The sequence below is a fragment of the Tiliqua scincoides genome, chromosome 3 (assembly GCF_035046505.1).
Source record: "Tiliqua scincoides isolate rTilSci1 chromosome 3, rTilSci1.hap2, whole genome shotgun sequence".
Classification (NCBI taxonomy): Eukaryota; Metazoa; Chordata; class Lepidosauria; order Squamata; family Scincidae; genus Tiliqua; species Tiliqua scincoides.
Genome location: NC_089823.1, coordinates 239,601,514 through 239,614,127, shown reverse-complemented (window position 1 = coordinate 239,614,127; position 12,614 = coordinate 239,601,514). Strand labels below are relative to the sequence as shown.

The following is a 12,614-nucleotide window of genomic DNA, read 5'->3' as shown; positions in this document are numbered from 1 at the left end:
TTATCAGCCTCGGAAATGCCTTTGTATTTTTACATAGTAGTTTAGCAAAGGGGGTGACAGAGAGGCGCTCTGTCACTCCCCTTTGCCACTTTCACCCACTTTCACCCGCTCTTCCCCGCTGAGCCCACGCGCCACCAGCTCTCCCTGCCCGGCCACGGGGGTCCCTGCAAAGTGCCCCCCGCGCCTGTCACCAGCTGCTCTGTCCCGCAGTTCAGCCCCCTGCCTGCTGCAGGGAGAAGGAAGGAAGGGCGCAGGGAAGAGGTGCCCGGCTGCCCCCCGCGCCTGCTCACAGTGGGGCACGGAGAGCAGGTGCGGGAGAGCGCTGCTGCCCCTTCCTTTGAAGCCCTTCCACGCTGAGCCCATGCGCGGCCGTGCCAGCGCTGCCAGCTCTCCCTGCCACAGGGGTCCCTGCAAAGCGCCCCCGTGCCCACCACCAGCGGCCCTGTCCCACGGCGCCTGCTCGCAGTGGGGCGCGGAAAGCAGCTGCAGGAGAGCACCGCTGCCCCTGCCTGCTGAAGGAGCTGCTGTGGGTGAGGGCATGGCCTGACCCCGCACTCACCAGCAGCCAGCACCCACAGCACATGGCGCCGGAGAGAGGCACCCTTGGGGCTGGGCTGGCTGGGTGGCAGCCGCGGAGAAGGTGCCCCGCTTCCAGCCCCCACTTGGGAGCCGCAGCAGACCGCTGAAAGAGCCGCATGCGGCCCTAAAAACACAGGTTGCTGACCCCAGTTCTATCCTGTCCTCTGAGTGGGAGCTGGCAAGGCCAGGGAAGGCTGCAGCCCTGCAGGACCTTGGAGAGCTCTGAGTGAGCAGCTTGCACCCCCAGGGGCTGGAGAAGGAATGCAGCCTTCTCAAAGACTTGCAGGCCCAGGGGACCCCGCCCAAGCTCTGCCCTCTTGTCTAGAAGGCAGAGAGAGTGAAAGGCTTAGAGTCTTCCATTCCTCCTCCTCCTCTCCATGGCATTCCTCCTGGCTTTGCTGTGCAGGCTCATGAAACTGAGGTTCCGGGCAAGGGAGGGGCTGGTTCATTGAGGGCTCTGGCTCTGCAGTCTCAAGGCTTGTCTCCAGTGTGGAGTCAAGACCTATGAATGGGTCTGGACTGGTCCCTACAGAGCTACTGCTCAGGGCAGAGGTCAGGAAAGCATGAAACCCTGCCCTAACCACATTTCTGGAATGTGCAAGCACGCGTATACAGTGTTTGCATATTATGTGTTCACTATGAGAAATATTTGTGTAGCGTGACTGTTTTCTGCAGCGACTGCAATGTCTGAAGGAACCACTCCTTTATCAGTGCTGAGCTTCCTCCTGTTTCACAAACATAACATCCTTACTGAGCATCTGAAAAACCACAAGTTGAGCAAAACGGAAGCCCCAAACCTGCGCAAGAGGAAGGCCATTCCAGTAAAGGCAGTTAGCAGACCCAGGGAATGACCTTTCCAGAGCCCGCCTGACTTCTCAAACGTAATTATTTGGACAAAATTATTTGCATGACTTAATACAATGCCTTGAAGCTTTCCAGCAAGGTTAATTAGATCCTTCCATTCAAAACCTATCTGCCCTCAACTGACTTTTAATATGCTGCGATGCAGCTTTCTAAATTTGACCTAATGATATGATTAGCGGGCGGCTATCTGGCCTGCTATGATTACCACGGCATTGAATCCCCTGGCAGAAAATGTGCAATGCAAATCAGGGCCTGTTCTTGGCTCCTCTCCCTCTGGTTCTATTTTCAAGCGGATCATCATACTATTAAAGCTGGGGGTTTGTATGGATCATAGTCCTGCACAGAAAAAAAAAAACTGTGACACAGGCACAGACAAGTGAGTTTCCAAGCAGGCAGCAGGTCCTGGAAAACTCTTGGTGCGTGATGTCCTTTGCCCAGTCAGATGATGAGGAACTCTCCACCAGAACAAGGGAGCAGGCCAGGCACATGCTGCAGTGCTACAAGACCCCTGGTTGCTTTGCTGCAACAGGCAAACATGGGTACATCCTTATTATCCCCATATTATTAAGAATATGTAGATACCAATAGTGCAATTAAGACTATCCAGGCCTGAAGGCCGTGGTTCAACAGAGTACCTTTTGCCGGAGGTTTCACCCCCAGCTGCAGAGGGCATTTTCAAAGGTTCCAAGGATACAAAGATTACCACCATTCCATCCCCCCTCCCTGGAAGGAAGCAGAGTTTAAGTCCTACTGATTACTAGGCATGGGATGGTGGTGATCTTTGGATCGTGGAAACTTTGAGAATGCCCTCCATAGATGGGGGCGAAATGTCAGGCAAAGAGCACTCTGTTGGACCGTGGCCTTCAAGGCCAGGTATTCTTAACAGGACTATTGGCCATTCCGGCCATGAAAGCCTCAGTATGTAGATCCAGATACCCCCTTTCAACAGATAAATACTGCAGCTAAGAAACTGAGGCTGAGAGGAAGTGGCTTGCCTAAGGTTCTGTAGTGAGATATGACCTGGAAAAGCTGAGATTCATAGCTCAGTCTCTTAACCACAATGTTGTGGTTTAAAAGGAGATTAGAAAAATTCATGGAAGACAAAAAGGACAAAGTGCCAGAAAGGACCCCTGGGAGAGGGTGAGGAGGAGACTCAATGACCCGGACTTCATGGCAACACCAGCTCCTGGCAGGGGTGGGGGGGAGGAGTAAGATGGTGCCTTCATGTCCTCTCTGTGGGCTTCCCAGAAGCAGGTGTCTGGTCAATGTGGGTGAGAGAATTCTAGAGCAGGTGGATGAGGATCCAGCAGAGCTCCTCCTAAGTTCTGAGTCAGAAAACCATAACCACTTGCTTGCAGTGGATACTAAACCATAGCCAATAAGGCAGACACTGTGCAATTTTCCCCATTCCCCCCCCCCCTTGGTAAATGTAACACTCTTCTCCCTTCAAATGTCCATTTGTTTCTAGCATGGTATCCATCACCTCAGCAACTCTGCCATCAAATGTCCCAAAAGAATTTTAAAAAATATGGCACTTACCAAAGTACTCATCCGAAGGGGGGTTTTCCATGTCATACAGCATCTTCTTGGTCAGGTGTTCCAACTCATCCTCTGGTCTGAATAAGGAAGCATTTGGGGCAGGACCGAGACCAGGACCAGGCTGCAGAAAGGGAAAACAGGCAGCTCATGAAATATCCAAGGTGGCACAGGAAGCAGGAGAACAGTTGCTGGGCGAGGTCGGTTCCAAAACAGCTCTTTGGGTCTTCAGCACCCTCACAGGACAGGAGTGGGTGGAGGGAAAAACTCATTAGGATGGGAAGATGGGAAACCACCATATGTTGCTGAATCAGACCCTTGGTCCACACAGCTCAGCACTGTGCTCACCAGCAGTCCCTCCAGGGCTTCCGCCAGAGAATGGCTCCCTCTACCAGTCCTACCTGCAGACACTGCCAGGGACTGAGCCTGGGGCACTGGGAATGCAAGGCAGGTGCTCTGTCACCGGAGGGAACATGACAAAGAAGTCTGGGTAGCAGCCCGTTGCCTTGTAAGAACTCAGGTTTGCAGTGGCTTTTGAACAGAGGAAATAAAGCGAGGGATCAAGTCACTATGCTGCCACCAACTTCCAGCCCAAGAGGACATTGCAAAGTCATCGACCAGACTTGCACGAGTATTCACAGGCCGTATCACCACGTCTGTCTCCTAGAAAAGCTTCCAGGCCAAGTCTGGTCACTGGCACAATGCAGAGCTGTCTCCTTTGCAACACACCTTCTCTCTCATCAACTGGGCAAGACTGCGAGGGAGGCTCTCCAAGCCAGAGGACTGGGCCTGTTCACAGTGAATATCATTTTCAGCATTTGGTGTAACCTTCTAAATTCTTACATGATAAGAATGATAAAGGGATGTTACGGAGAAAAAAATTCTATGAATCGAAATGATATTTTAAAAATTCCAGTTGGGCACAGCATAACAAAACTTTTCTCGCTGAACCAGAGATAAAAGAGAATCAAACTAGACCTTTGAGGATCCATCCGTACATCACTTCCTGGGCTATGATCCAGCACGCTGCACTGAGCAGCACCAGAGCAGCCTCCAAAGAAGCCAGGCTGCTGCTGCTGCCGCCGAGACAGGGATCATCTGCTACTGTTGGGAAATGGAGTGATTAATGATCAGTGGCAAGCTGAATCTGGAGGAGAAGGGTTCTTACAATGAGCAGTGTGAAAAACAGGATTTTAAAGGAGCAAAGGACTCCACTGAGTGTTTATTTTGTTTCCTGAGGGGGATGCAATACCCTTGGAGCAGGAAAAGTTCCTCACACACCCTAATCCTTGGCCATCAGCATGGGTCCCTTATCCCTTTGCATCATTTAAAACACACACACGCACGCACGCACACGCACACACACACAGAATAACTATAGATCCCCAAGTCCTACCCAGGGCTGCTGATGCAGTGTGCGTTGTGTGCAATGGGCCAATAGGTGACCAGGCAGCCCTGGAGAGGTGAGTAAAGAAATGTTTTACTTACCTTCTCCGCTGCTCCCTGGTCCCCAGTGGGCCTACTCAGATCTATGCCAGTTATTTAGCTAGTGTAATGGCCTGGTCCTAACTGGGCTTTGTGCCACCAGAATGCCTGTTCCAGCAGTGTAAGGCGCTTTTCAGCTGTCACAAAAGGTGACAAGACATTGGGCAGAGGCTGGGTCACGCACCAGTGGACCAGGATGACTGCTGGAGCCTGCAAGTTAGTGCAGCACGTTGAAGGGAGGCAGGGAAGGGGAGAGGAGGAATGAGGAGGATCAGGGTTGGGAAGGGGTTGCATCAGCAGCAGAAGAGCACACCAGTATCCCAAGCCCTTTCCTGGCCTTGATACCCTAACCCAGGTCAACGTGGACTTGTGCTGGAGCAGGTGTGTGTAGACTTAGTGAGCTGGCATGGCTCTCCCCAGGGCAAAGGAACAAATGTTCCTCTGGATAAGAATCCCCCCCCCGTGGGATTCAGCAGGTGCCGCGTTGGCGTAGCTGCATCACCATAGGGGGAGTTAAGTAGGTTTGGGCTATACATCTGTTACATCAAAGAGTGTGTGTGTTAGGATGGAGGCTCTGGATTTCATGGCTCTCGCCCAACCTGACCCCCACCCTGATCTGCCCCTGCCACCACCTTACCTGCTCCAGTGGCTGGCCTGCTGCCTGCTGCTGCCACTGTGGAGGTTATCAACTTCTGTGGCAGCAAGCTGCCAGAGTGGCTTAGATGAGGGTGACCCATAAGTTTTGATGGTGGATCACAAGATCTACCATTGTATTGTAACGATAGGATTGGGTTGCTCATCTCCCTTTTTCCTGGAAGTAGACATCCCAATCAGTTAACATGCACATTGTGAGAAAACACAATGGTGCACAGCAAATCAGATTTGGCTATATGATGACACCAGAAGGTCATCCCAGAGTGAGGTCAACAGTTTATCCACTTACTCAGGGGAGAGGCTGAAGGTCAGTGTTAGAGCCTCTGGTTTACACCCAGAAGGTTTCAGGATCAATCCCAGGCAGTATCTGCAGGGAGGGTGGAGAAAAATGGTCCAACATATCCCTCTGAAATGGGGCTTGCGGCTGCTGCCATATTCTTTCATGAAAAACACACACGCTGCTGCTCAACTCCACCAGTAGTTGTGGAGGCCCCTTTCAAGATGGTTCTGTAGCCCCCCCTCCCCCCACAGTCATTTACTGGACTCCCCTTCCTGAGTGTGGCATTTGGCCATCCTTGGCCCCAAATCTTCACTGAGTGCAGAATGACAAAACACATGCCCAAGCCATGCGGCATCTAATTGTTAATAGTCTCGCTATCTTAAGGGCATGATTTCATTTGCTAATACTAAAACCACCTGATTTGCATGTTCACTCTGACTTTCTGCAAAGAGCTCATGTTCAACTTAAAAGCAAAACAGCATCAATCTATTCTTGATTTGCATAATGTGAGATCTTGGCGTGGTCTGATAAAGAACTGGGTGAGGGGATTGAAAGCAGCTTCTTTTCTGAGGCCGTGTTGCATCCAGGCGCTATTTGGGGAAGGTTCTATTCTTCAGGTTTTCCTTCTTGGGCTTAGATCTTTTCAATCAAGTTCTGCTGTTATGAAACATAACATGTAATCTGTACGAGGTTCACCAAGTCCCCACCATGTGCCCCACCATCCTATGCGATGCAGCTGAGCTGCCGGAGCATGCACTGCATCCTATGGTGGGGGGGGGGGGCAAACAGCCAGGGAGAGGGATTTTTTTTACTTATCTCTCCCTAGGCCATCTAGCTGTCAATGGCCCCCTCGGACATACACCAGTTATTTAGCTGGCATAAGTCCAAGAAGTGGAAGGCGGCATTTGGGGAGGGAAAACAGGGACAGGATCTTGAGTGCACTGGTGCCACCAAGATCCAAACTGCACCTTGCCCACACCATTCCCTGCCCTGATCCTCCTCCCTTCAAACTGCTCCGCCACCACCTGTGCAGCACCTGGGAGCTGCTAGGGCACATGGGGGGCCCTCTGGCCCTTTGGAAAGCTTTTGCTACACTGCAGGGGTAGATGTGGTAGATTGCAAGATTCACCACCAGAGGACCTGAAAGGATTGGGTTCTTTGATCAATTCACAGAAAGCATTTTCTGACTGGTGTTTGCTCAACTCTACACCAACCACACAGGGCACTGCATGAGGTTTTCCCTTAGGAACATTCCATTACCTCACAGCAGCTTCAGACAACCAGAGGGGTCTGCTGAACACCCTGCTGTAGAGTGTTCCATCACATACACAAGCACACTGCTGATGGATGGATGGACATTATAGGCTGAGGCAGAGCCTGTTACCATGACATCCCCTGCTGTACACACGTTCACTTTGCCAAACGTCCAACATGGCCTATAGTCAGGCGGATTTCCAGCTGTGGCTATCCACTGCCACTCCCCCCTCCTTCATCTAGCCTCCATCTGTCCACCTGCCCTCCTACTTCCTGTGCCGCCCCCTCAATGCCACGGTCAGAGCACCAGTTGCCAATGGAGTGGAGGTAAGTACCAAGTGGCATGAGGGCGTGGCAGGGACCGGCAGAGGCTTCCTCTGTCGAAGACTATCTTCCATGTTGGGCCCAAAAGCCCAACTCAGGGCTTCTTGAGTATGCATCATCAAAATGTCTGGTGCAGACTTGAGAAGCCCCATTGAGCAGGCTGGGGCTTTACTCGGGTAAAGGGAACAAATGTCCCCTTACCCCAAGGAGACCTCCAGCCTGCTTAATTCTAGCTCAGGGTGAAGCAGCAGCCATTTGGAGTGGCTGCGCCTGTGCTGGATAGGACTGGCCATCAGTCAAGTCACATCCAGTGCCTCTGGCATTTGCACAACCTCTGAATCTTAGGAAAGAGGCTCTCCATGTCCAACGCCACAACTGACAGGGCAAATCTTATGGATTTTGTGGAGCTGCTCCTGCAGCACTACAATTGCCCCTCACATGCTTAACCCTGGTTGTTGAGTGTCACCTCCAAAGGGCAAGTGGCACTGCCTGTTGGAGCAGTTTCAGAGGAGAGCAACTAAGAGGATGACAGGTTTGGAAACCAGGAAATTCTATGAGGAAGGTTCAAAGAACTTAGTACATTTAGCATGGAGAACAGAAGATGAAAAGCAGATTGTTATCTTCAAACATCAGAAGAGCTAATATGCAGAAGAGGGTAGAATTTACTTTCTGTGTTTCCTCAGGGAAGGTCTAGAACCAATGATTTGAAACTGTAGGGAAATAGACAATTCTTCCTCATGTCCAGCCTAAATCTAAGTATAATTTTTTGCTCAGCACCAGAAAAGTCTGCATCAGACAGTAACGGGATGGTTTTCCCTTACTGGAGGTGTTCAACAAAGGCTGGATGGCCACCTGTCAAGGATGCTGCAGTTGATTGCACTGAGCAGGGGGTTGCACTAGATGACCTCCAGAGTCTGTTTTTGATTCTTCTTGAAACCATTCAGGCTTTGCCTTTGACAGACAGAGGGAAGCAAGTTCTGTCACTGTGACTGGGAAAACCTCTGATGTGTCCCTGCTGTTCAAATGTGGCACAGGAGTGGTACAGGCAAGAAGGGACTCTCCCCTGGAGGGCAGTAGGTGCAATGGGCCAAAACAGCTCGGTCTTCAAGACCTATTTATAGTCCAAACCACTAGGGCAGTGATTCCCAAACTTTTTCAACTGGTGGCTCCCTTGCCCTACTGGGTCATTGGTTGCAGCTCCTCACCGGGGCTACAATTCTGTACACTATATAGGGTAATCAGTTTCACTTGAGGTTTGGGAACCACTGCACAAGGGAGTCTGCAGGTGAGACTTAGGACTAACAAAAGAAAATATTTCTTTACCCAGCGTGTAATTAGCTTGTGGAACTGCTTGCCACAGGAAGTAGTGATGGCATCTTGCCTAGGTGCCTTCAAGAGGGAATTGGACAAATTTCTGGAGGAAAAGTTCATCCCGGATTACAAATCATGGTAGGTATGTGCAAGCTCCTGGTTTTAGAGTAGGCTGCCTCTGATGCCAGATGCAGGGGAGGGCACCAGGACACAGGTTGTGTCTGTTGTTTTGAAGCATTTGGTGGGCCACTGTGAGATACAGGAAGCTGGACTAGATGGGCCTATGGCCTGATCCAGTGGGGCTGCTCTTATGTTCTTAACTACAATTCCCAGAATGCCTTGCAGGTCTCTTGTTATCTGGTGTGCTCCCTGGGGCATTTGGTGGGCCGCTGTGAGATACAGGAAGCTGGACTAGATGGGCCTTTGGCCTGATCCAGTGGGGCTCTTCTTATGTAGGTGAAAACAACTATCTCAAAATGTGCCTGGAAAAGAATGAACCCATTTATATTCTCAACTTACATGTGTTATTAACAGAAAAACCATGAGCAACAGTTCTATGCGCCCCACAAACTCTTGTGACCGTCACCTCTTCAACTTTATCCTCCTCACTAAGACTCAGCTTCAAAAAAAACCTGGTCAAAAGCCAGCACTGTGCGGAATCAAAGGGCCAAGAAGGTGGTGCTTCCACTCCATGGTTAATTTCAGCTTCTTTGATTTTCATTTTAGTTCCACTCCAGACCTTGCTGATAATGATCAGACTTCAGCTCATCCACAGCTCACTGCATGGAGTGCCATTAGACACGGGGCCATTTATTTTGCCACCCCTCCCCCAGCCACCTGAACAAGTGATAAATACCTTGCAAAAGTGGCAAAGGCATTCAGAAACTGCGCAGTAATGAATGTGCATTCACTCAGGCGGCCTGAGATACATTCATTTTTCCTGTCCATTGGCAAACGATGTACCAGAGGTTCCTTTCTTGGAAAGAAAATAACTTCAATTATGTGTTCTCAACCAAAGAAACATGGAAATTATCTTCCTTTCAGAAGACAGAATTAGCCCAATTTAGAACTGAAAAGCTGCCAAAAAAAGAAAAAAAAAAAACAAAACAAAAAAAACACCCTGCTGATATTTACTTTTTCATGTTTCTCCAGCTTGTGCATGTGCATCAAATGTCTGGGACTATTTCTGAGCAATATGGCTCTGGGCACTGGCATGCTCAAGGTGGGAGCTTCAAGTTGTGTCCTGCTTCTCCTGCTATCCATCCACCTTTATGGTCTTTGCACTCTCAGCACCATTCTCAGCCCCCAGACCTTGGGAAATGCAGTTTCCCAGGCTTCCTGGCATGCTTCTCCGGCAGTGTTCTAGGGCATAACATAGTCCCCAGTTCATTCTCTGTTGCCGCTGCCAGATATGCTCTGGTGGGAAAGGACGTGGAAAAGGGAAGGGGAGGGGTCAGTGGCAGGGAAGCCTGTATGAAGGCCAGGCTTTGGGCTTGGCTCAGAAAGGGCTCGGGGAGTTCATTTCCACCACCTCCCCACCCACCCAATTCTGAATGTATTGCCATAACTAAAACGCACAGAACTGTGAAGTTTTCATGGTCCAAGGGGCCTCAATGCCAACTTCCTGCTATGTGACTGGAAGGGCACAATCCTAACCAACTTTCTAGCACTGACATAAGGGCAATGCAACTCTGAGGTAAAGGAACAAACATTGCCTTACCTTGAGGAGGCCTCTGTGACTGCCCCCCAACTGCAGGATGCAGCACATGCCCCACTGGCACAGCTATGCCAGTGCTGGAAAGTTGGTTAGAATTGCACCCAAAATCCCATACCTCAAGGCAGTAACAATGAGGAAGCCCCTAGCAACCATGGGACACCCTCCTCAGATATGGCAGGCAAATTGTGTAGCATCATGTTGGATTTGGAATGCAAAATAATTTTTCTTATTGCTGCTAGAATTTGGTCATGTGCCTGGGGCCCAGCACTGAACCATGTCGAGCACTGAGATTCTGCCATCCTGGCTAACTTTTCACCTTTCTGGCTAATGAAGTCAAGCCACAAGATTGCTCCTCGCCCAACACATGTTTAAGCCTCCTTGAATGCACTGCATTGGGCACATGAGAAAGAACATACCGCAGACACTCAGTCATAAGTCGACCTCATAGATAAGTCGAGGGCAGGTCTAGAGCCACAAATCATGGAATTTTCTATGACCCTCGGATAAGTCGGGGGTTAAACTTAGGGGTGTGTCTCACTCAGTGGTATGCGAAGGTCATTTGGCACTCAGGGCCCATAAATTTTTGGCATGTCCTATACAATGAAATAAAAAGTACATAAATAATATATTCTACAATTAATTCAAATAATTAAGAAGCATTAATACACTATCAATCTCTTGCTATGAAATTCAGCATGCTCTGACCTCACAATTTAGTCCAGTTATCTCCACTTTTGACTATTGAAAGAGGGTGAGGTGAAGGAAGACCACTGGAAATAAGGCAAGAATTAGCAGCCATCAAAGCACCTATTCCACCTAAAGGAATTATTCTGACCGTTTCAAAATTTAATGTATTACTACTAAGGATCAAGAAAATACTCAGAGATAATTTCTCAAGCATAAGATTATCTCCCCCCCCCCCCCCCGGTGGTTAATGTAACATCAAAAGCCTCTAGGAACACATATACAAGAATTTAATTTAAAATATCCATATTATAATAAACAACAGACAACTAGCAAGGCTGCAAGAACACAACTAGTAAGAAGCCAAAGTGTGAAGTACAATAGAGCAAGCCAATATGATTATTCACACACACAATTCCAAGTGGGGGGTGGGAACCTCAGGGATGTCAATTAATCCCTTACTGCTCCCCCAGGAGGGTTTCAGTAGCTCCTGCATGGGCACAGAGCATTGCAATGGGATCTCAGAGGCAGCTAAACTTTGCTGCATAAATGCCTGATTGTCTGGGGATACTGCAGAAGGAAGCATGCTCTCCTGAAAGCTTACCACATAAGCAGCTGTTGCAAGTGCTTCCTAGCTCCTGCCAGCATGCAGCTAAGATCTCTGGCTAAAATACCTGTTGCTGCAGAATAATTCTACTTTAAATTCTACTCTCTGCTTTTCCTGTGTTTTTCATCTTTGCAAGGTCTCCTGGACTCTTCCACACACAGGGAGATTGCTTCTCTCTCTCTCTCTCCTTCACAGACGCTTCCCCCCCCCCCCACATACACAAATGCAGGGACTTTTCCCCTCCAGTCCAACTTCATTGGTGAGGATAGGGGGAAATGAGGTTAGCAAGGAGATTTGCAAAAAGCTTTGCAAGGAAGAGATTGAAATGTGGGGGGGGAGGTGGAGAGGAAAACCAGAAGAGGGAATAGACTGGGAGCCCAATCCTAGGCACACCTATTCAGAAGCAAGTCCCTTAATAGTCCCATGGGGCTTACTCCCATGAAAGTGAGGACAGGATTGTAGCCATAACTGTTTTAAGCGCTCACTCGCTCACACACAAACAAACTTTTCCTTTTATAAAAGTTAACTCTTCCTCTCCCCCCCCCCAGTACAACTTCATCAGTGGTGAATGATTAGCAAGCCACAGCTTTGCAACAGAGAGTTTAAAGTTTGGATTCAATAAGGGGGGAGGGGGCAGAAACAAGAAGGAAAGAGGAGATGGACTTAACCCTTTCAATGGCTTGAGAAACAAAGGTACAGCCTTCTGCAGGCTGCCTCTCTCTCTTCCTCTCTCTTCTATTTTTGTAAAAAGATCACTCTCCTTCCTTCCCCCATCCAGTCCAGCTTCATCTGTGGGGAGATGGAAAGGGGGTTAGCAAGTTGGGGTTTCCAATGGAGTGCTTGAAATTTATATACAGTGGGGAAGGGGGGAACAAGAAGGAAAGAGGAGATGGACTCAACTGTTTCAAATGACTGCTTCTCCCTTGCTCCGAAGCACCCCCTCCCACACATGCACACACAGCTCACTGTCTCCTGCACGTCCTGCTGTCTTGGGTGCTGCTCCAGGATGCCTCTGTGGACACTGGTGCTGAGCGAGGGGGGCAGCTGTGGCTGCGGTGGCAGATGCCCCTGCCCTGCGCAGCCCAGCCCAGCGCATCGAGCTCCTGCAGCTGGGCAACAGCCTGGAGGAGCACGTGGAGTGCTCAGCAGCAGCAGCCTGCACAACACATCCTCTCCGCACCCCACGATCGCTTGCTCCCTCCCTCCCTCCGTTCCACAACAGAGATTGGCTGGCTGGCTCACTCACCTCCCCCCCAACCTTGCTGCTTGCCTGCCCGGACGGGGCAATGATTCAGGCTGCGTTTCTGGGAAGAAATCTT

The 12,614-nt window shown here is 49.8% G+C and overlaps 1 protein-coding gene across 5 annotated transcripts in view; it reads right to left on the bottom strand.

The window, feature by feature from the left end:
• Positions 1-12,614, bottom strand: part of LPP (LIM domain containing preferred translocation partner in lipoma) — a 313,546-nt gene that overhangs the window by 46,561 nt on the left and 254,371 nt on the right. For all 5 annotated transcript variants that reach the window (XM_066619985.1, XM_066619987.1, XM_066619989.1 and 2 more), the window contains one exon: positions 2,983-3,103. In XM_066619985.1, coding sequence (XP_066476082.1) covers positions 2,983-3,103 — 121 coding nt within the window. The remainder of the gene's footprint in view (positions 1-2,982; positions 3,104-12,614) is intronic.